This window comes from Leptosomus discolor, chromosome 10 (genome assembly GCF_034619465.1).
Source record: "Leptosomus discolor isolate bLepDis1 chromosome 10, bLepDis1.hap2, whole genome shotgun sequence".
NCBI classification, from domain to species: Eukaryota; Metazoa; Chordata; class Aves; order Leptosomiformes; family Leptosomidae; genus Leptosomus; species Leptosomus discolor.
In genome coordinates, this window is record NC_141400.1 from 496724 (window position 1) to 518582 (window position 21859).

The 21859-nt window shown below is 48.2% G+C and overlaps 1 protein-coding gene across 1 annotated transcript in view; it reads left to right on the forward strand.

Annotated features, from left to right (window-relative positions):
* NRG2 (neuregulin 2) overlaps positions 1-21859 on the forward strand; it is a 168619-nt gene that overhangs the window by 92742 nt on the left and 54018 nt on the right. Inside the window, exon 2 of the mRNA XM_086470932.1 lies at positions 12344-12515. Coding sequence (XP_086327058.1) covers positions 12344-12515 — 172 coding nt within the window. The remainder of the gene's footprint in view (positions 1-12343; positions 12516-21859) is intronic.

The following is a 21859-nucleotide window of genomic DNA, read 5'->3' on the forward strand; positions in this document are numbered from 1 at the left end:
TTGGGCCTTTCCAGGTTGGTTCTATAGACACTGAAGATGGTAAAGGTCTATCCAGGCCTTTCCAGGGCAGCTCCTCAACACCACTGCACCTTCTGCATGTTTATCAGAAAGAAAGTCACATGCACAGGGTTTTTAGACTGAGTGTTTCCTACAGAAATTTTCCCCAGCAGAGGAGACCCCACTTTTCCCATCAGGTTTTTCATACTGTCTCAGACCCCCAAATGTCCTTTTTTGGGGGGGTTTCTAGGTTGTTGCATTCCTTTGCATGGAGATATTCAAGGATGGCTTGGGGAGATGTGAAGGTGGGGAGCAGTGTGAGTGCAGAAGTCAAGGAGCAGCTCTGGAGGAATTTTGCTTAAGCTGAAGTGTCTGGGCAGAGAGCCACCTTCTTTCTTGTCTAGCTCAACTGTTTCCTTGCTTTTCCTGAACACTCTTGTATGGAGATGAGAATTATCCGTGCCTATAATACAAGATGAATCCCACATTGTGCCCTGTCTTTTCTCAGGTCTTCCTTGGCTCCCGGACTCCTTCCGCTTGTTGTCACTGCTGCTTGAAATTGGCATTTGTGGTGGCATCCAGAGGTCCCAACTGCAGCATTGTTCCCCTTGTGCTATTCACAGCACAGAGTCATAACAAGAGACAGTCTCTGCCCCAAATATATTAAGTGGGATCTTTGAGAGAGGAAATGGAAGCACAGAGAAGGGATGTGAATTGTCCCACTTTACGCAACATTTCTGGGATGAACCCCAGCACTATTAATAGCTTTTTGCTCAACAGTCATCTTTTGTTCAGAGCTCTGGTTTTTACCTTAAGTTGTTTGTGTTGTGCAGGATTTGTTGGCCAGTCTGACAAAAGTTCCCACCTTGTAGTCTACAGCTAGACGTAAAGCAGGTCAAATAAATCCCTATCCATTTTGAACTAAAATAATCTTTCTGCTTGAGCCACCACTATGTTGCCTATTGTCTTTTCTTCATCCACGTTTTGCTACTGCATCATTGGTCTTTGGTTTTGGTTGCTTGCATTCTGCAGTATCTCCTAGAAAATGACTTGTGTCACACCTTCCTTTGCTGCTCTTCCCTAAGTCTGTCAGTGGAGTAGCTTACCTCAAAAACTCGGATTTGCTTACCTTCCTTCTTACTGGTTGTCCATGAATATTCTATAAAGTGAACTTTCTGCCGGAAATGTTTGTGGAAGCAGAAACTGTTGATTAAATTTTAACGAAGAGTCACAGGAAGCAAATTTAAAAATTGCAACTGTATGTTTGTGATAATAAGAGCTCTGTCACTGCTGTCAGGGACTAGAATTGATAGAGGCCACAAAATCTCTTTATCCAACCCAAATGAGCCAGAGTTGCTTGATTTTTTTTTTTAAACACAGGCCACAAAGTGCTCATGAACAATTTACAAGCCAAAAATTAGCCAGTATGGCTTTCCAGAGAATAGTTCTGAAGAATATTGCAATAAGCAATATTCAAATATAAAACGAGGGAAAATAAGGATAAAAAAATTAATCAGGAAGAGCTGACATCCTTGAGACTCCTGGCAGCCATAAATCAGCCTGGTTGGGGGACATTTCAGTGTAAGCCACCCATCGCTGCACTTCAGTGGGGGTCCAGAGCTATTCAGAACAATGCTGGGAAGCCGCACTCTGGACAAGGCAGGAGACACGCTGTGTTAGTGTCTCCACTGGGCAGTGCCCAGAGTCCCGAATGGAATTTACAGCTCGCTGCTTCCCTGCAGCCCAGGGAGGAGGGTGGCCCCTTCTCCAGAGGGCTCGGGCGCTCCCCCGGCGCGGGCAGCGCGTGGGCACTGCCAGCATGGAGTGCAGCCGGCCCCTCTCTGCAGATCATCTTCTCTTGTGCCAGGGGTCCTGCTGATTTCAGCGGAAAGGTCAACGCCTGGGAAGGGAGCAGAACTCGGCCCAACACGGCCCTTGTCCCAGCAGCTGTGGAGACCCAGGGCGTCCTGGGCGTTGGGAGAGTGTTACAGTGTAGGGTGGTAATTCCGTCCACGCTTGGAGGGGTTTGGGCATGTATGTATCTGGCTGCCTTGAGAAAGCTGTTTCAGGGATGGTCTTTATTTTCTTTCCTTTTCCTTTGGATGAAAAACAGGCCTGTGGTCACTGTCTGAGGTTCTTTTGGTACCAGTGCTTTAAATCATTTCTTGAACTAACAGAAAAACTTCTAATCTTTCTAATATAACATTACAGAGAAAAAGCAAGCCTTCAATGCAAGCCCCAGGGTCTCTTGTGGGGAGATCCCGATAAAAACACTGCTTTCTGTTTTGGAAATACCCTCTGGTGGGTTTGTCAAAACCCTACCAGAGACAATGGTGAACTTTCAAATAAGCAGAGACATGGGAAAAAAATATTGTAATTAAGACTGCAAGTGGCTGGCTTTTGTCATGGAATGCTAGCGAATACGGTTTTATAGGTTAAAAGTTAAAAATCCCCCCATCTCAATGTTAGAGACTGCTAATTGAATTTATTTGTCCAGACATTAAAGTGCTTTCTTCTTTGAACGCTTGCTTTGTACAGTGTTTCCACCTGGTCATGTATGAAACACTGGGACTTCCTGGGAGGTCGAAATATCCAAAAACCATTGCAAACTGGGCTGCCGCGTGTGACCTTCACTTGACTTCTGCCTGCCCTGAGTAAACATCTTTGTAACTGATCCCAAGTTTTGCTGATTTTCCCCTACTTGTCGATGTTAAGCATGTTTAGAAACACTTGTTAAAACAGGCTCTCACCTGTAAGTGTGCGGGGGCCGGGAAGGAGGCAGATTCTGCTCTAGGATTTTGCCAGTGTGGGCTGGGTTTGAACAGTCCCTCTGCAGTGAGGTGCTGCAGACGGTGCTCTGTGTTTATGGTCTTCCTGGCCTCAGACCTCACATCTCAGCAACCCCACATCTCTGGGGTCCTCATTCTGTTTAAATACAATACATTGAAAGAGGAGGAAAGAGATGTCCAGAAGTGCCGTGCTGTCTCAAGCTAAGCGTGCATCCCTGGTCCTTTGCTTTCACAGCTAACTGATGGGCGCAAGACAAGGCTAGGCAGAGGGAGGAAGGTTTACTTGTTTAAGTAAGCTCAAACCAGGACAACTTGGTAAACCTTGCACCTCACTCAGAGACTCAGTCGCATTTATCCGTTTGTAGTGGCCCTTCTTGCTGGTGTGTCTGAAGGACTTGGTGGGTGGTGTTTGGGGTTGGTCTGTACCCGTGGCATTGCAGCAGCTCTTGGTTTTGCAAGTTTACCTGCAATGCTCTCGCCAGTCCCTGACGGTGTGTTTTCTGTCCTCTTGTCATTGGGAGAGCCCAGGCAGTGCAGGCAGTCTGTAAAAAGAATTTCAGCTCCCCTTTAGGTGAGCATTTTCCCCCATGTTTTAAAGAAACACTTCTGTGGTTGATAGAGCTGTAAAACACCAAACAGGTTTTTTTCATCCCTTTCTGGAACTGATGATATTCCCTTATGGCCATTTTACATCAGCAAATCCTCCCCTGTAACCTGAAACATAGCCTTTAGCTTTGCCATGACCGTAAGGAGTCTACGTGTGGTTTCATGTATAGATTTCATAATAAACATTTAATGAAACAAGGTTTTTTGCTAACTTAAATTGTTTTTTCTCCTGGGATGAGGGTTACACTTTCCTTTGGTGACTGAAAGATGATGGATACCACCCAGGTCTTTACCAGGGTACTAGGGCAAGTGATTTGCGCTTAGTGTTCAGTGGCTGAAGCAAAGAATTAATGTATTTTAAAGTTTTGGATGCTCTGGGTAATTCATTTGTTGGCTGGGTCTTGACTGGCAGTCCACAGAGTATGGGTGGGCCATTTTTCTAGCTGATTGTGAAGATAGAGATAAAGCTATATTTTATGAATTGCTGTTTCCAAGGTCCTCTGGAAATTGAACAGTTCATAAAATATATCTTTGTTTAAAGATATATTTGATTATATAAAATATGATCCCAGAATCAATTTGGTACAAACAAGATGTTGCCTTTAGGGTTGAAAACACATTGTTAGAGGCATGAAGAGCAGAAATTGTCGCTGCTGTCTTTGTGTGGCTATTGTTTTTGGTTTTAATAGGAACAGAATGAATGACATTTTTCCACCAGACCACTTATGCTCAACTATACCTCCAGGACAACTTCCTGGCCAAAAATATTCAAAACAAACAAACACAATAGCAATTCTACTCCAATTACATTGTTTGCAAACCAGCTAGTGTTCATAGAGTACTAGGTTTGGCAAATCCAAGCCCTTCAGCCCTGGATTTTAATATTGGATATTTGTCTGTGAATTACTTGTAGCTGTTGTGCTATTCAGGTAAGCATTGAGTGGTCATGTGCGTGGCCATTTCCAGTATTTCTGCCCAATCTGTTACAAAAGCATACCCTAGCTGTCTTAACCATTCGGTTGAAAAGCCTGGGTATTGGGAAGGCGTCCTTGCCCAGTGGACAAACGCTCATTGATTTCAATGGAGCTGAGATTTCAGCCTAGGGCTCTGGACCAAGTCATACAGCAATTTCAAAACTTTCACTTGAAAGAAGAATAACTAAATATTAAGTGGGAAAGAAAAAGACAGAGGAGGAGTTGATCCGTTGCTCTTTTATGTAAATGGAGCCAGTATGTTTGTAAGGGGAGGATGAACTTGCTGGCTTTGTGGCACCTTTTCCTGTGGTTTGAGCTGCCAGAGGGATCCTATAAAGAGCAAACCTAAGTCAGCAAACCTGCTTGTGACTTTCCACTGCATTTTCTTTGGCTAATGGAAATGATAATGGAAATACTGATTGTTGTAACTGTCAGTTTTAAATATATATAGTGCTGTGGATTGGCATTGTAGTCATTTCTCCTCCCTGAGACAGAGGGCTACAGGAACGTAGTTAAGGGAAAAGAACTTGTATGGTAGGGATGTGGGACATGTAGGGAGGAATACTGCAGTCGTTCTGGCTCCAGCAAGGTTTCCATGCTTCATTCCAACCCCAGGTCTGCTGATCTCAGTCTTTTCAGCATCTTCACACTTCCAGTCACCTGGGTCCTCTCCACATCACTGTCTGTTCTCTGTGAATCAGCTGAGTGGATGTCCTCCGCAGACCCTCTATGACCTGGAGAAATGACTCCTGCATTGTCATACCTAGTGTCTCCAACTGTCAAAATGGGACCTCTCCCAGGAACACCGATATGCCTCTGAGTCCTGCTGGTGTACTGCTGCAGGAAGGGCAGAGCAGCACAGTGCATGGCAGGCACAGAGTACATCTCCTGTGTCGCTGGCGAGCTTTGGGTTATCAGCCCCTTCTGAAGCCTCTGTCTTTGCAGTTATGCACAGACAGACACACGGACAGTGGAGGCGAGGTGTAAATGCCCAGAGTGAGCCATGTCATCTAGTGCTGGCTCCCACAGTGGAGTCCTTACCATCACAGATCTAGTAAGAGAAACATGGCTGTGTTAATTAAAAGGCCTAATAGTGGCTACAGCAGAATGCTGCCCCTTGGAAATTTAAGTTTGACATTGTGGTTTACCTGCCGAGTGTGCCTGCCCAGGACGCAGAGAGCTGGGTGAACTGCTGCGGTGAGGAAAGACAGTCACGTTAACAGCTGTGGGAAAGTCTGATTATCCTTTTTACATAAACTGGAAATAGTAGTTGCGTAAAGCATAAAGCATATTACAGATACTATATATTTTATATTCTCAATTTGGAGCCTGTAGTTACCCCCCAGTGGGTTGTGGCAGGGAAATGTGTTAGTTTGACATCAAGGTTCTCTCCCACAGGCTCTGGACTGTGTGTGGTTTGTGGAGGTTGTGTCCACCGGTTGGATAAAGCCAGGGTCTTTTGCTCCCTCCCATGTTTCAGACACGGCTTTAGTTAAATACAGCCCTCTTACCTTCAAGGGTATTGGAGGGTCACGGACTCAGAGGAGCTCTTGTGACCCTGCCACCAAAGAACTGGACTCCTTTCAGAGTCCCAGCTTCAGGCGCCCCAGCCTGCCTGGATGCACAACAATGACTGCGTTTTTACCCTCTCTATAAAAACCCAGAAAAAAGGAGGACAAACACTTAAAGCGTGTAAAGCGTTAAGCAAGGCTTCGAGTGGGCCCCACGTTTCCATTCCTTCTGGCTGAGGCAGCTTTCTTCAGAGCAAGTCCCTCTTTGACAAATTGGCATTTGCAGCCAGCATTGAAAAGGTCAAAGAGTCAAGGTGGGTGGGCAGGAGCTGCTGCTGCTGTGATTCAGTTTTGTCTCCTGGTCAAATAAAGGCCAAAGCAAAGACAGGCCAAAGAGGCATCACCTCTGATAAAAACAGTAGAGGCAGCAAACATGCCAGAAGCAGTAGCGATGCGTTAGCCAAGAAGTAACATGCATTAGCCCAGTGCAGAGCATGCTGACCAACTAAAGACACGCCTGGTCACCAAACCTGCATGGTGATGCCCTGTGCCAGGGACATGTGTCCTCACCTTGTAGTAGAGATGACAGAAATGGGACGAAACCTGTTTGGTAAGAAGCTGCCATCTTTGCAGAAGTTTATTGTTTGAATTTGGAGCAAGTCGAGGCTGCAAAACATTTCTCATGGAAAAATGAATTCTGGAATTTTCCGTCTGGGAGAACATTGAAACTCTCCCATCTGAGGTGCCCTACATAAAAGGGAAGGCCTGTACTCCTGCGGGTGGGACTTTGAACACCAAAGTGGTGGGGACTCTCCAGAAGGAGCTTAGGGAATAACAGCCTTTGAGACGTGGCTTGGGTGGGTGTCATGCCTCCAGATCTTGTACTTCAGTGGCAAGGAGCCTGGAAGCCTCAGGGACTGTGCCTGTAGCATCCTCTGGGTGTCCAGATTTCCCTGTTGAGAACTGGGAGCTCAAACGCTTGGACACGTTTCCAGACCTGCATCTTCTCGACCCCAGTGCAGTAGCCCAGATGCTGGAAGCCCTGGCGCCTCTGTGGAAGGGCTGTCCTGGGGCCAATGGCTCAGGTAGTCTGAGAAACACGGCCTGTTTCCGAAAGGTCGCATGTGCGGCTTCCCTCCCCTTCTGGCAGAGGGGACCTGAGGATTGCACTTGGGTGGGGGGAGTGTGCTGAAAGCCAGTGCTCTGATGTAGGCATGTCAAGGCATCACCCGTGAGTTTGTAGGTCCTAACTCTCCTCCCATCTCCTCCTATTCCTGTGAGAAGGCATTTTTCAGCCTCCCGTTTCCATGGCCATGGGAATTCAAGCTAAGTTGTCTTTTTCCTCAGCTGCTCAGAGACACACAGAAGGATCCTCCAGTCCTCCCAGATCCACCTACCTAAACATTTTGCCACCCCCGTGTGGCAGGCAGTGTGGGGGAGCCTCCAGTGGTTGGCACTGCATCCTCTGGAGGAGGCCAGGAAGATAAGTCACGTCTACTCACGATGTCTGCTGCCCAGAGATCCCAGGTGTGCCTGTAGAATGCCCTCACAGCGAGCAAGACACAGCTCTTGAAGCAGCATTTGTGGCTAGCGTTGCTGGCTCTTAAAGAGTCCACTGAGCACCCTTCCCAGGATGACTTGCTTCTGCTTTATGCTGCCGTGGGGTTGTTTATCTATGATGCTTTGTGGGTGGGATGTGGTTTTGTTACTGCTCCATTGTTGGACTCTGTTTGGGCACTCTGCCCGTTTATGATTAATGATGTTTTGAGTTGAGACTCTAAGGTGCTTTCAGGCATGCTCCAAGTACCAGCAGTAAAAGAGGTATTGTTATCATCAAGGTACTTCAATGTAATATCAAATGTAATCAGAAGTGAATTAATTAAAACTGTATGTACATATAAGTCCTTTTATGGTGGATGTTCAAGCAACTCATATGGCATAATTTAGAGCTCAGTTTTTTAGACTTTTGTAACCCTCTTCTCTCCATGAGAAGGGGGTAACTTGGCAGTAGACTCCAGGACTGTTGTCAGAGGGCAAACCTCTCCTGCAAAGGCCTCTTAATGAAACATGGCTCTAGAAACAAGTTAGGAAATTGTGTGTATTTGTTGATTCTGGCTCCAGCATGGTTTAGGGTTAATTCTTATGGCTTACACAACTAGTGTAGACTGGGAGCTAATGGTTACTTGGGTTTTATCTGACCTTGGAGTGCGCAAGAACCTGTAGAAAATCGGTATTTATTGTTGGTGTCAGCTGTACCAGGATTAAACCTTCCTTTCTGCAGCATGGCATACTCCTGATGTTGTTGTCTGTTAGAAAAATTGCCAGAAATGCAGCTGCTTCTTCTGTCCAACACCTCAGGCTTTGTGAGGCTGGTGGTTCTTCACCCCTACAGAGAAAAGACTTGAATTTGGATAGAGTAGGTTGACAGGATTGCAAGGTGACCTAAATGATTGCCTGAAGCTACCTGTACCTCAGTCTGACAAGCACAGCCAAAAATCTCCTCGCTGTTTTTTTGAAGCCAGCAGCAGTGGTGGCTGAGCAGTGTGTGTGGCTAAACTAGCTGTGGAGGAAGCCATGAGCTGGGAGACCAGAACTATGACATTCAGGTGATGAGGAGCAGGTGATGAAACGGCAGCTTCAGCCCAGCCTGCGCCAGGATGATGGGGTGACTTGGATGGCCCTGGTTCGGTGCTTTGGCTCTGACGAAGGCTGTACTAGCCGTATCTGAGCAGCACCTGTGTGGAGGAGGCTGGGCAGCCAGGAGCTGGTGGGAACATGGGGAAGTTGGACCTGGACCCTGCTTGGTATACCTCTGAGACTGTTTTCAACGGATAGTATGTTATCTTAATATCTATAAAGCTAGTGAGTTTGTTTTCCCAGCACGTTTCAAGAAAGTACCAAACAGGGAGGAGATTGAAACGACACAAAATGTTCCAAGCACTAAAGAAAGGGGACGCTTTTAAAATCCTCATGTCTGCTTGAACGAAGCTCGTGACTTTCTGAGCTGCAACCCTCTGATTTGGATAGGTCAGGCATAGGAAATAGGTCAATGCTGAAGCTGAAAATGAACCAAAATGCGAAATTTTGTCTTTGATATAGTGAAGTATTAGTACTCTATGTGCTGCGTTGGTCTCTCAAGCTACTTTAGTTTACTTCTGGAGAAGGTTGAAAGGTGATTCCTTCATAGTTTACAAGTACCTAAAAAGGAAAGAGGTTTCTGGTTGCTAGACAGGATTCAAATTTACCAGAGAAAGGCAGAGAGATCTCTTGGCTGGAAGCCAAAGTTAGAGAAATTGAGGCTAGGAATAAGGGCTGCAGTTTAAACAATACGAATAAAAACCAGTGGAAGGTCTTTGGCTGGCATTAAGCAGACTCATCAGCAGTTAATGGCTCTAAATCAGGATTTCTGTGTTTTCTAAAAGATGCAGGAATTATGAAGAGAGTCTTTCCAGTCCAGAGCAGCCCTTCAAGGAGACCAAGGCTGGGCTTCCCTTCCGACCGGAGCAGCCTGTGCATGGCTCTGGATTCTGTGTCCCCAGGCTTGGGGCTCTGCCTGCTCTTCCCGTGCTGCTGTCCAAGCCCAAGGCACGCTTGTGCTGTAGCAGTCGGGCACACAGATGTGCTGGGCGTCAGAGAGCACAGCTCGCTTTCTTTGTGCACAGTGCTTTTCCCAGACACCATCCAAACTATTTCTGGGTTGGATTTCCCTTTCACTGGCCTGTGTGATTCAACCAGGGAAATACAGTCCATGAAGTGTGGCTTGCAAACCAAATACCCGGTCCTTTTCCCTCCTGTCATAAGACAGCTGAAGACATGCCATCTGAGGAGGAAACATATTTTTCTCCCTTTTTCTGGGCAGGACTCTGCTGGAGGGGTGTGATGCAGGCAGAGCCCCTACCCTGTGTGAGTGTCAGCTCCATCTCTGGCACACGTGTCTTTATACCTGCTTATTTAGGAATGTCCTCTCATTTATCATTGGTGGCCAAGAGCACAAGGTGCCAGAGGTGCATACGTTTGGGTGAGATGTGATTCACGTCCATAGGGACGAACTGGGGAATGGAGGTCTTGGAAGGTTTCTTGCTTGTCCTTGGCCCTCTCCTTCAATGATCTCCAGGTTTCTGGGCTCCATTCTGCTCTTGCCAGCATTTTCTGGGGAGAGGGCCAGGGCTGACACATCTTTCTCCCAAGCCATGCTGCCCACTTCATAGTTCTGCAGACTGCAAGCCTGGAAATAATATGAAGCAGATGCACCAATGCCAAGGTCAGGACCTTCCCAGTATTTAAGGCATATGTGTACTGTTGGCATGGTACAGGGTGACCTCGGTGTGCAATAGGAGCCAACTGACACACACATTCAGACAGAATAAATATTTGACAGCCTATTTCTCTATTCCCCAAAATGACCCCTATAAAAGCAAGGTCCTGTTTACCTTCCCGGCTCTCCATGCACAGTGTTCTGAGAAGAGACAAGCTCTCTTCTCCATTCATTGCCTTCCCGCTCTTCCGGGCGACCCATTTCCAGGCAAGAATCAGGGATATTTGCTTCACAAAACCAAGGACACCTTGGATTTTCACAGAACTCTTGAAATTTGGGGAAAGCTGAGAAGTCTCTCTGTCTGTGCCAAAGCCCAGTGACCTGGGAAACAGTGCAAGACATCAGGGTGCAGCCTGAAGCAATTGCCTGCAGCGGTCCAAGTGGTTTTTGGTGTGCCCCTGCCCCATTAACATGTGTGCAGCCCTCCCCATCCTGTTGCCTGTGGCAGGGTTTATTCTTTTTACCTTGGTGTGCTAAACATGCTTCGGTCACACTCCTGGATCTTAGATTTGCTTCTATGCCTTGGCGCCAGTGTAGCTGCGCAGTTCAGAGTCAGCGGAAGGTCTGGCGTGCTTGGGACCAGACCTGCTGCGTAACCCACACACACGCTGATGGGCATCTCTTCTCTCACGGTTGCAGACTTCTCTGGGTTTGCCTTTCAGTCGCTGTGAGCTTTGCCCAGCCAGTTCATGTTACCCTGAACTGTTCCATTTATGTCCACGTTTGTACTTTTCGATCGAGGACAATGTAGCTTCTTATACCCTCGCACATAAAACAAAGGAATATAAGAGTCCTCAGAGCTCCCTACCACAGGAGCATATGCCTGATGATTACCGTGCTTTTTATTTTGTATAAGATCACTTTCAGTGAAAACAGTCTTTAAATAAAACCAACCTACGATAACTTGGCATGAAGAATGAGTGGCGACATACGAAGGTCTATAAAATAGCGGTTCCTCTAATGAAACCCATCCAGTTCCTCCTCCTTTGATTGCTCTTCCATATCACAAGATCAGAATGCACCAGGCAATTAAAAGATGGCTTGTGCATATTAGTCAGAGGAAATACTTTGTCTGTAACACATCTTAGACAAGTGGAAACCATTGTTGCCAAAGTTCTTAAAGCAAAACCACCAACTTGCCATTTTCTTCTTTAAGGTTAACACTGAGGATGAACAAGGGAGCTAGAAGAGTGCAGAGCTGACAGTTGAAAGAAAAATTACAAGCCTGCTAATCCTTTCTTGTCAGGTTTAATATAAAGCCTGGCAGAGATTGATAAGAAGTGTCTCCCTCTCTGCCTGGTGCTCCAGGTGCAGGGTAAAATCACCTCTCTGAAACATCCAGGAAAGCTCACGTGCAGAGCCAGGCTTCAGACTGGAAAGGCTGCTGGCCAGTCTGGCATTGAACATCCTAAGACCATTTTAAATAGCTTTATTCTTTCACTTTTCTAACTGCAACCTGAAGAATAGCTGTCCCTTCCCTTCTTGCCCTTTATACATGCCGGTTTTCCTTGCAGCCCCTCTCAGTGGCTGTTGCTCCGCTGCTGACGCTGTTGTGCGTCCGTCTCAGCAGCAGGCACGGAACATCTGCGGCACACACTGCTGGGGGACGGGGGACCACTCCCTGTGACCTGCCCCTGCTCCTCCTGCAGCGAAACGCTCTGACTGTGGCTGGTGGGGTTGTGGGGTTGGTAGCCTGCCCGTTGGCAGCAGCAGAGGTCATGTAGGTGTTGGTAATCATTGGCAGCAATGGCAGGATGCAGGGAAAAATAGTCTCTGAAGAGCCTGAGCTCCTGTATCCCTGGCTCTGGCCTGGTGGGAGAGCATGGAGAGCAGAGCAAACTCCTGCGCTAGCAGGAGGCACGTGGGTCCTGCCTGCTTGAGTAAGGGTAGCCGTGGAGCAGTCCAGTCTGGCCACGTGGAGCAGAGAAAAGAGCGAGCCACGCTTGGGCGCTCCCTCTGTTCCCTACGTGGATGTTTCCGACTCTGTGCTCCTTCCCTGCAGGTGTGCTGGTAAAACCTGGGGAGCCGAGCTGATGTGCAGCGGGGGCAGCAAGTGCTTTTCCCAGGGGAGGGGGCTCAGTGGGCTCACATTGCTTGTGCACAGCCTCTGAAAGAGGCTGGTTTCACATTGTCTGGTTTCTCTTTTTGTAGCTGTCCCTCCCAAACTGAAGAAACTGAAAAGCCCAAACGTTCATGTCGGTGAAAAGATTTCACTGAAATGTGAGGCGACTGCTGGAAACCCTCAGCCATCCTACAAATGGTTTAAAGATGGCAAAGAGCTGAAGAAGAGCAAAGACATCCGGATCAAGTATGGGAATGGGAAGTAAGTATGCTACAGGGCTGGTCTGCCTCTGCTCATTAACACGGAGTGTCTGGGTTTGGGGAACCATCTGGCTAGAAGTGGTGCTGTGCTCTCCAAGTCACTACTGAGCAATACTGAGATGCTTCCTCGGGGTCACAGGATGATGCACAACCCATGCCCAGGAGAGTGAGCAAGATTCCCAGTCTCCTCAGAGAGTAGTGGAGGCACACACAGGACAGATGCTGGGTTTGTAGATGGGGCTCTTTTTGGGTAATTGTCATGGATCTCTGAGATGGGCGTCCGGTGACCTGGGGAAATAACCCTTCCCCTGCTAGCACTAGACTGGTTGTAGGCAGCTCGGGCTACCTGGGGTGAATCCTGCTTTGTGATTCGGGGTTTGAATGCAGGAGCTGTGTAAACTCAGCAGTCACCCCACCAGCCAACAGCAGGCCTGCACAAACGCGGGAGGAATCGCTGTGTTCCCTCTTGAGTTTAGGTGGACTTGAAAGCATCTGAAGCAACGGCAGGGGTACAAGGGACACCACGGGACTGAGCGATTGGGGCCCACAGGCACCTGCCAAGGCCTTGTCTCATGCAGGGCCTCGTGTCGCTGCACCCAAGGCAAGCTCCATTGTGGCTGCCCCAGACTCCCCACACAGCGAAGCTCTTGGGCAGCTGCTCTCGGTGAGTGTCATCCCAGGGACCCCCTCCTTCAGGCAGTGCAAAAACACCAGGAGGAATAGGCCCCAGTGACTAAGCTGAGGGGTTCTCACTGGGAATTGATTTAAATGGATCCGTGTTGATATTTTTCAAGGCCAAATATTTACATATGATGTATCTTTAAATTATTCCATAATTGTGACTATGCTTACATTCATATATCCTGACCTAGCCAGCAACAAAGTCAGCTTGCAACTGTCCGACCCCTTGTAAAACTTGAATCTAATTATTTGCTAACATATGTTATGTCTGAGTGTGTGAAAAGTATCTCATCTCTTCTCGTTATGGACTTGATAGAGTATTAATTTTTAAAATTTGAAGCCGCTAGAAAATCAGTTAGAAAAATCAGTTGGTGCTCAGATGGGTCATTGTCAATTCCTCTATTTCAGTTTCAGTCCTCTTGTTTGTGATTTCAAAGTCACACCCAAAATGGTCGACCTGCTTTGTAATAACTGAAGGATTCACGGCTGGTTTGGGATGAGGCAGAGAGGGGGGCAGTGGAAGGCTTCGGCTAGAAACACCAGCGGATCCAGGATAACTGGCTCCTGTCTAGCGGATGCTGCCTGCTCGGGAAGGGCTGTCTGGGCTTGCAGGCAGCAGAGGTAGGGCAGAACTGTGCCTGCCTCCTTGCTGTGTTGCCCTCAGTATTTCTGTGGCCCTTGCTGCCTCACGGCCTCAGTGGTTTACCGACCAGTACGGGAGCTGGGATGCCCAGAGGAGTGTCTGCAGCACCCGCTGCAGGCAGGAGTGGGAAGCCTGCCGGCCCAGCCCGTGTGGACGCTGCACCCCTGCAGGCGGGCAGCTTGTGGGACCCTGACTCGCTGGTGTTGGGGTCTCGCAGCGGTGTTGGGGAGCTATTCCTCTCAGAGCCAGCGAGCAATCGGTGCCAGACCAAACACCCAGCAAAGCTCTCTGGGGAGGGACCCTGGCGATGGTGAGGAGCGCCTCTCGCAGCATTTCCCTGCTGTGCTCCCAGGGATCACAGTCCTTCCTTGCCTCCTGGCCCAAAGCTGACAGGATGACATCCCACCCACCTCAGTGCAGGGCCGGGGCACGCGCTCCGTGGGTCAGGGACATAAACATATGAAAGAAGGTTGATCTTCTTTCCTCAGGACACTGCTGTCAAGTCATAATTCTGCATTTACTGGTTTCCATGGCAACATGGTGGCTCACAGCCTGCCAGTGACAGGCCAAAGGCATGTGCATGCTGGAAGTGCTTCCTGCTGGCAAAATAAGCCCAAGGATAAACATTTTAAAGAAAGCTAAGCACCTGCCTCCTCCAGTGTCTGAGGCTCCCTCAGCAGCAAAGGTGTGAGACCAAAGTGTCCCCCACTGATCTGCCCCCGGAATTGCTTCCCATCCCTGCTTCTGCCCGCTGCTGCCAGTAAAATATGCCACTAAGGGGAGAGGTTGCCTGTCTGGGGCTGGAGCCTGGCTATGGAGACTAGCAGCTGTTGAGATGGGACAGCTCTGAGACGATAACCTGTTGTTGACTGTTTGCCCCTTGTTGAGCTGTCAGCAGTGCAGGAACACTTCTCCAAGAAGATCTGGATGGGTCTGTGCACACCTAGTCTGGCATCCTCAGCTTTCATGCTCTCCTCTCCACTGGGTTTGCTGGGTCTCAGGGCTTGAAAACACCCCAGTGACAGAGTGCTCACTGACATTGAACTTGCCTCTTTCTGGTTTTGACTGCATGCAGTAAACATGAAAAACGGCTCTGTGCATGCAGGCTGAGGATCAAGGGAGCCCTCATGACTTTGCCTATCTCCATTAAGTAGTTCGTGGGGCTGGATTTGGTAGAGGGACCCAAAACTGGACATGGGATATGGGCATATGTCATTACTTCCAGCATGATAGGAGGGGATTCCAGGGAAGGATAAGCATACTAAACTGTGAAGCTCAGAAAGGAAGTCTCACTCTATGATTCAAGAATAATGGGGTTTATATATCTGGCTTCAGTTAGAGATAACACTGGCCTGCAGATGATCCTCTGCTCTTCCTTTCAGTTCAGACTGGAGTGGGGTTTCCAGAGGGCTAGAAATAGAACACTGGGGAGGGGCCTCCATAGAGAAAGTACACAAGGCAAAAAGCTTCATGGAATATGTAGCACCTGGACAGGTGCACAGGATCATTTCTTTAAAAGCTTGATCCAAAGACCTGATCGAGTGTCTGCTGGAGCCAGGCAAAATGATGCCAGGATGTGGAAGTGTTGACCATGGTGTTTCCCTTGGCCCCGCGAGTCCCCGTCAGAGCTGGGCACAGCCCTGCGTTGGACTCGGTGTGCAACTCTGCAGTCCTTAGACAACAGGCAGAGGATTAGGAGGGGAGACAAGAAGAACATGGCTGCCCTCTGTGATTCATTCCTCTGCTGCTCTGTGCCTGCCTTTCCTGCCTGTGTGTTTAAAGAGCCCTGAGATCTCTAACTAGAAAGCAGGACTGATTTTGTGATCAAGTTTTCATCTGATCCCACTGTCTTTCCTAGAGAAGGAGATCTTTTTGAAAATAAGGGAAGTGTATGTTGTAAGGAGGAGAGGAGCCGTTAAGTGCATGTCGGCTCTCCAGCTTTTCCATCAATCATCTTCCCTCTTGTTTTTTAAACTTACCGGTAAAACTTCCGGTGCCATCAGCCAGAGGACTAATTTTTTTTCAATGGATATTTGCTGGAGGGAGGGGAACAATTCTGATTCCTCCTTTCTGAACTGCATGTTCCATCTGTAATTAGTAACAGGCTGAGGCAAGCCTGGCTTGCACAAAGAGGAAACTTCTCTTTAGGGTTTAAGAAATTACTAGCTGGAATTTTATCTCCAGCTCAATTTAAATAAACTATGGTTGATGGGGAACCTAGAGAAATTTCCCAGGAAGAACTGCATGCAGTAGTGGAAGTACAGCATAGTGAATGGCTTTCCCTCTGAGCTGCCAAAGTGATACCGTTTTCTGCCGAGTGTGTCTGAGATCTGATGGAGGCCACTGGCTCCCAAGAAGTTAAGGTTGGGTTTTGACTCTCTGGCTGTTCTGGCAAACGGTCACATGCCAATTGTGGAGAAAGCCAAAGGAGTTTCTGTTTGTGGAGGTGTAGAGGACCTGCCCCGCTTCAGGCTGTGCTCAGGGCTCAGCCGTGAGACACGTTGATCTTCAGCTGGAGTCAGGAGGGGTCCAGGAGCCCGGTAGTCTCCTAGCTGTGGCTGTCCTTACAGCCTCTTCTCTTTCTGTGCTGTTTTACCACGGGAGATTGCTGGGGTGATGAAGCAGGCGTATCATTAGATCGGAGAGGGTTGGCAGTTCAGTTTGGGACAGGCTGACCGTATGACATCCCTTGGGAGTAGTGTCCTACTTTCAGTATCACCAGGAATCCCTATTGTTAGCCTGTAAGTGGAGCCAAGGGATACCCTCCTCTCCTGTTTCTGTACAGTAGTCCCTCAGGCAATGCTGGTTGGGGAAGATTCATTGCTGGGGTCTTCCTTGTAGAGCTCCCTGCTGTAGATTATTCCCCACCCACAATGAATGGGGCTGTGGTCTTCCCTGTACAGCTCACTGCTCTGGAATGAAGGCAAAAAATAATAATAATGCCAAAGCAGCAGGGGAAAAAGAGTGCCAATAAAGATAAATGATTTCCTAATTAAGCCTGGAGACAAGGAGGGGCAAAGAGAACTGTTGAAGCCTTGTGGGAGCCAGAGTGAACCCAAGCAGGCTATACCACCACTCTGGCAGGGGTCTTCAGGCTGACATTTTTAAACAAAGGAAAAAGCTCATTTGACAATGGATCTTGCAAGAGCAATTCCAGATGCCTTGAAGCTAAGACTCTTCTCAAGCACCGGTGTTGTTATAATCACCAGGGGATCTTCTGCCTTGCTAACTCTCACGATGTCATTATAAGTCTCCAATATTTGGGATTTGGTTTTAGCTGCTGAAGGCACTTTATTGGAGGGGGATGCGAAGGAGAGCATCTCCTTTGTTTTTCTGTTTGTTGTTTTAAAGGAGATGATGGACATCATCTTGGCCAATGCACCTGGGACTGAACCAGGGAATTTGAGAACTGAAAGGAGAAGCAGTTGGGTCTTGAGCTAGAACAATCCACAAAATTTGCAAGTTGGGGCTCCTGAGAGATTCAGGGAATGGGCATTTAATCGAATTTGACTGAGTTATAGTGGCTAACAAGTTACAGTCAGATGCTGGGCTGCTTCAGCTGATGGTGTGTGCAAAGTTAGAGGTGGAAGGAGCTTTATGTGCCTGAAATTTTGTGGTTTTTTTCCAGTGATGTTGGCTGCTTAAAAAAAATAAGATCTCTCCCTACAGACCTTAGCCCAGTGCAGTTGCAAAATGTCACGGATTAGGTTGAAGCACTCATTGAGACATGAGCTGAAATCCCATTCATCCAGTTTAAGCTAAAATGCTTTGCCTGGAGGAGGAAGGCCCGGGTGAGGGCTGAGGCTACAGGCAGTTCATCTGGGACAGCACATTATATACCTGCAGGCATGTCCCCCTTATACTTTGTGCATCAGGCACTGGTGAGGATCTGTGACATTTACTGGTTGCAGAAAAATTACTTAGGAAGTAAAGGACGGCATGCATCCCAAAGGCTCCAAACTCAGAAAGGAGCCCCAAAACTGTAACTGAATCTCTTGCACAACCCTGTGTACCACCATGGTGATATGTTTCACAAATATTTTGGAGGGGTAGTTCTCTGTCCATCTGAAGGAGCCATCCATTTCCCATGACCTCTGTTCCCGCAAATCCTTTTTCCTGATCTGAGTATTTGCCGCGTGGCTCTGCTCATCTCCATTCCTGGGCTCTGCACAGGGCTCCCCCCCAGGCAGCTGCTTTTAGTACAACATCTCCCTCTCCTCCTCCCCTGATTCTTTAAAACTAGTTGGCTTTGCTTTAAAGGCCCTCTCAGGCCTTCCTCACACACTTTGGCAATCCCTGAAATTTTGGTCCTGCATCTGATTTGCCCAGTGTATCAGCCTCCATCTAACAGGTGATACGCTTCCAAACTAGGACCTCTGTGCCTTCTCCTCAGCAGCACTGACCCTCTCTTCTCCTCCCCACTACAGAACGAGCTTGTGGTTTGGTTGCTGAGATAGTGACCTCTGCACACTGCCCTGGCTGCACACATACCGGGGTGTCTGAGCTCTGCGTTCAGGTCATGCGCTCTTTGGGACAAGGGGGTATCGGATCCACATTTGGTGCTGGCAAGTCTCTGGCTCTTGGGTGGCTGCTAGCGTGCTCCTGTGAGATATCACAGTAAGCAGGGAAAGAACCTGCTCTGAGCTGGCCTTAGAGTACTGCTCCAGGGTCTACATTTTCTCAAAGAAATTCGAATCCTGGCATTGGGGTTGGAGGAAGCATTTATTGGATGGATCAATTGCCTTGAATTCCAGGACAAGTAAGACAAGGCATCCTGAACTGACATTAGGTCTGTGCATCAGCCTTAACCCAAAGCTCAGCTTTCACCTATTTATTGATTTTTATGCCCTGGCAGCTGCCACAGGCTTGCCTGGCACAAATAGCAGCAGCAGCAGCAGCACGCAGGGGTTGGCCTCTCGACAGAGTGGCCCCAAAGTCCACTCCAGGGACTGGTGTGTGGTTGCATTTTGCTGCCGCTGTTGCCCTGCACCTCATCCCATTGCAGAAACATCCATGGCAATTCAGCTGTGCGACCCCAGGCTGGATTTGAGGATGGAGGGGAGTTGCACAAGTGACCTTGCTCTTTGGAGTGTACTTATTGATCTTTCCCCTTTTGTTGATGCTGCGTGACCCAGAAGGGACTCCAGCTCTCACTGTGAGGCCAGTGTCAGTGTCAGCTCTGCAGAGTGAGGACTGGTCGAGTCTTCCTTTTAAAATCAGCTTGTCCCAAGCCTGGGCACAGAGAGACAACAGCACTGCTGAGCAGAGAGGGGCAAATCTGCTTTTCAGGTTAGAACAGCACTTTAATGTTGGGGGACAGGGGTAGGAGAGAGCAGGCAGAGGGGGTCAGGGGATGGTTGGTCCTGTCCTGGGCACCCGCAAGGACATTAGCTGTCTCCCATGCCTGCTTCTCCCACAGTCCCAGCAGGTCTGAGCAGGGCAGATGATGGTGTGAGCGGAGAAGGAAGGAAGACTTTGCCCGCTGCAGAAGGGATGATGACCAAGATGAAAAGTCAGAACCTTCCTGTCTTTACCCCTCTTATTTGATTGCTTTGCTTGAGGGCATTTTTCCCTCCCTTTCGCGTTTCCTGGTTCTGTCGCTAATCCTGAGCTAGCCAGATCATGCCCTAGGGTGCACAGCGGCCAGCATAGGTCCACTTTGTTTTTCTCAAGCGCTGCAAGGCATAGCTGGCTTGCCCAGCTCTGTTGTGCTGCTCTGTAACTGAAGGACAGGGAAGAGGTTGAGGTGGTTTCTGTCTGGCTGCGTAGGGGAGAGGGTGCTCCTGGCTGCCACCTCTGCCCTGCCAGACAGAGGTTCTTTGCCACGGCCATCCCCACTCTGCTTTGCATTGCAGTGATCTCTTCTGCCTGATTTTATCCCACTGTGTGCTGGGGAAGATGAATTTGTTCTCTGAGGCCAGGACACTGAGAGCCCCTGCTCCAGCTGGTGGGGCTGCCTGGTGTTTGACGGTTGCTGGACAACACTGCTTGACTGTAAGCTGAAGCATTAGATACTCTGAATCTTCTTGCCAACCATTAACTGCTGTCTCAGGGCGAATGCACCACCGTGCAGAGTGCCAGGACAGCACATAGGCACCGATTAAATCTTTGGCAGGAGCGTAAGCAGTACACGTTACAGCAATTTCTGGCCTTTCTGCTCTCTGCAATATTGGTGTGCTTCCTGCCACCGGCTCTCTGTGCAAACAGAAAGGAATGGAGTTAATAGGTAACGACAGCAGTGTATTCAGTGTGTCCTTTGCAAGGGTCATGTTTGGGAATTTCCTTTTCCTAGGATCTCAGGTGTGTTTACTATGTGCAGTGTTCTTCATTGACAATTTAGGGGCCGCATATGGTGTAGTCTTCAAATTCTCTTCCTCAGCTAATTCCTTGACTTCTTTATTGCTTATGTGTTAGCTACCCTATTTTTAGAAGACTAATAAAATACTACAACAGTAGTAATGCTAGAGCTATTTTTGTCCTGAACTCACATAGGGAACGCTGAGTCCTTGGTGAAACATAGGTGTCTCGGAGGCAGCTCATGGCAGCTGTTGTCCTGCTTACACACTCTGAGACGAATGGCTTTGTGAAGAGATGACCTGGGAAGATGGTCCCATTTCCACTTGGCAGTAGGTAAGAGGAGAAGAATGATTCAAGCTTGGCCAAAGTGCTGGTGGGAACATGACTCCTGTCATAAAAAGTTACTCCTTGGAGGAGATGAAGTGCCTGTTTCTTTTCCTCTGACTATGCTGGAGACCTTAGGGCCCAAAGCCACATTTAGATGTCTAACTCTGAGATGTCTAAATTACAGCAGGCCACCCTTCCTGGCCATAATTTGCCAGGATCTTTGTGTAGGTCCCAGCCAAGGGCTGATCTCCTGTTTCCCATTGTAGTCTGGAGATTGGCACTGGGGAGAGTGATTTACTCATCGCTCCAAAGTGCCCTCTGGGGGACTCTTTTTCTCTTGGCCAGAAAGGTATTTTGGAGGATCTTCTTCTGGCCAGGCTGAAGGTCTCCTTGTGAATCCTATCCCCTACAGCTTGCAGACAACATATTCCCCATGGCTGATTCCTGCACTGGCACTACAGGAGATAATTAGTGCGTGGCTAAGTCATATGTGCTGAGGGTCAGAAAAGACAATGAGGCAGATTTTCCCCTGGAGTAAAGAAATGTCAACAGAGTTGCACTGCAGTGAAATGATGGGATCTGCCAGTGACCCTGGCCCTTTCACTGAGCAAACAGCCTGGGGCAGCGCCTTCCTCCAGAAGAATGGCATTGTGAATGCACACGGTAGGGCTTTCCCAGGGGCTGGCGTCCCCAAGAGACACGCTGCCCAGAAGGGCAGCAGGGCACTTGATACAAAACTCCTGTGCTCAACATGATTCCTTGTATGCTGCTACTTGGTATTTCTGTAAAAACATGCTCAGCCCTCGAGTGAACAAAGTACCTGCCCTCAGGGGCAGCAGGAGGAAAAACACAAACTTGAAAACCAATTTCCTAGGCAATTTTGAGATATTTCAGTAGCACATGGAGACAGTAAAATAGAAGTGAGACAGACCGGTCATCTTTGCCACACACAGATCAAGCAAGATCTAGTCTATTCTACCTCCTTCAGTTCAGTTCTTCTAGTGCATAGGCATTATCCATGTGAATTAAAAGGTGCGTGACTAATGCTGTGGAATAAGGTGTCTCTCTAGCTGTTTCAGTGCTTCCTGGAATAGGGAAATTCTCTTTACTGCAGCTGTGTTCCACATTAAGACTGATCCTTGTCTGTACCCTTCACCTCTCTCCCCTTAGTCTGTTATCTGACGTTATACAGTAGTACAGTGTGAAGACCAAGAGTAGCTACACCATTGGTATGGGGTATAAAAAGCAAGAAAAATCTCTTGATTTTTCAAGGGGATCTTACAATCTGGGAGAATTTCAACCAACTGTGATGAAAAATAAAAAGGAGCTCTTTTGACAGTATAACAGTCTTTGCATTAAAACAAAATAATCCTCTTTGGTTTCACCTTGATGCTGAT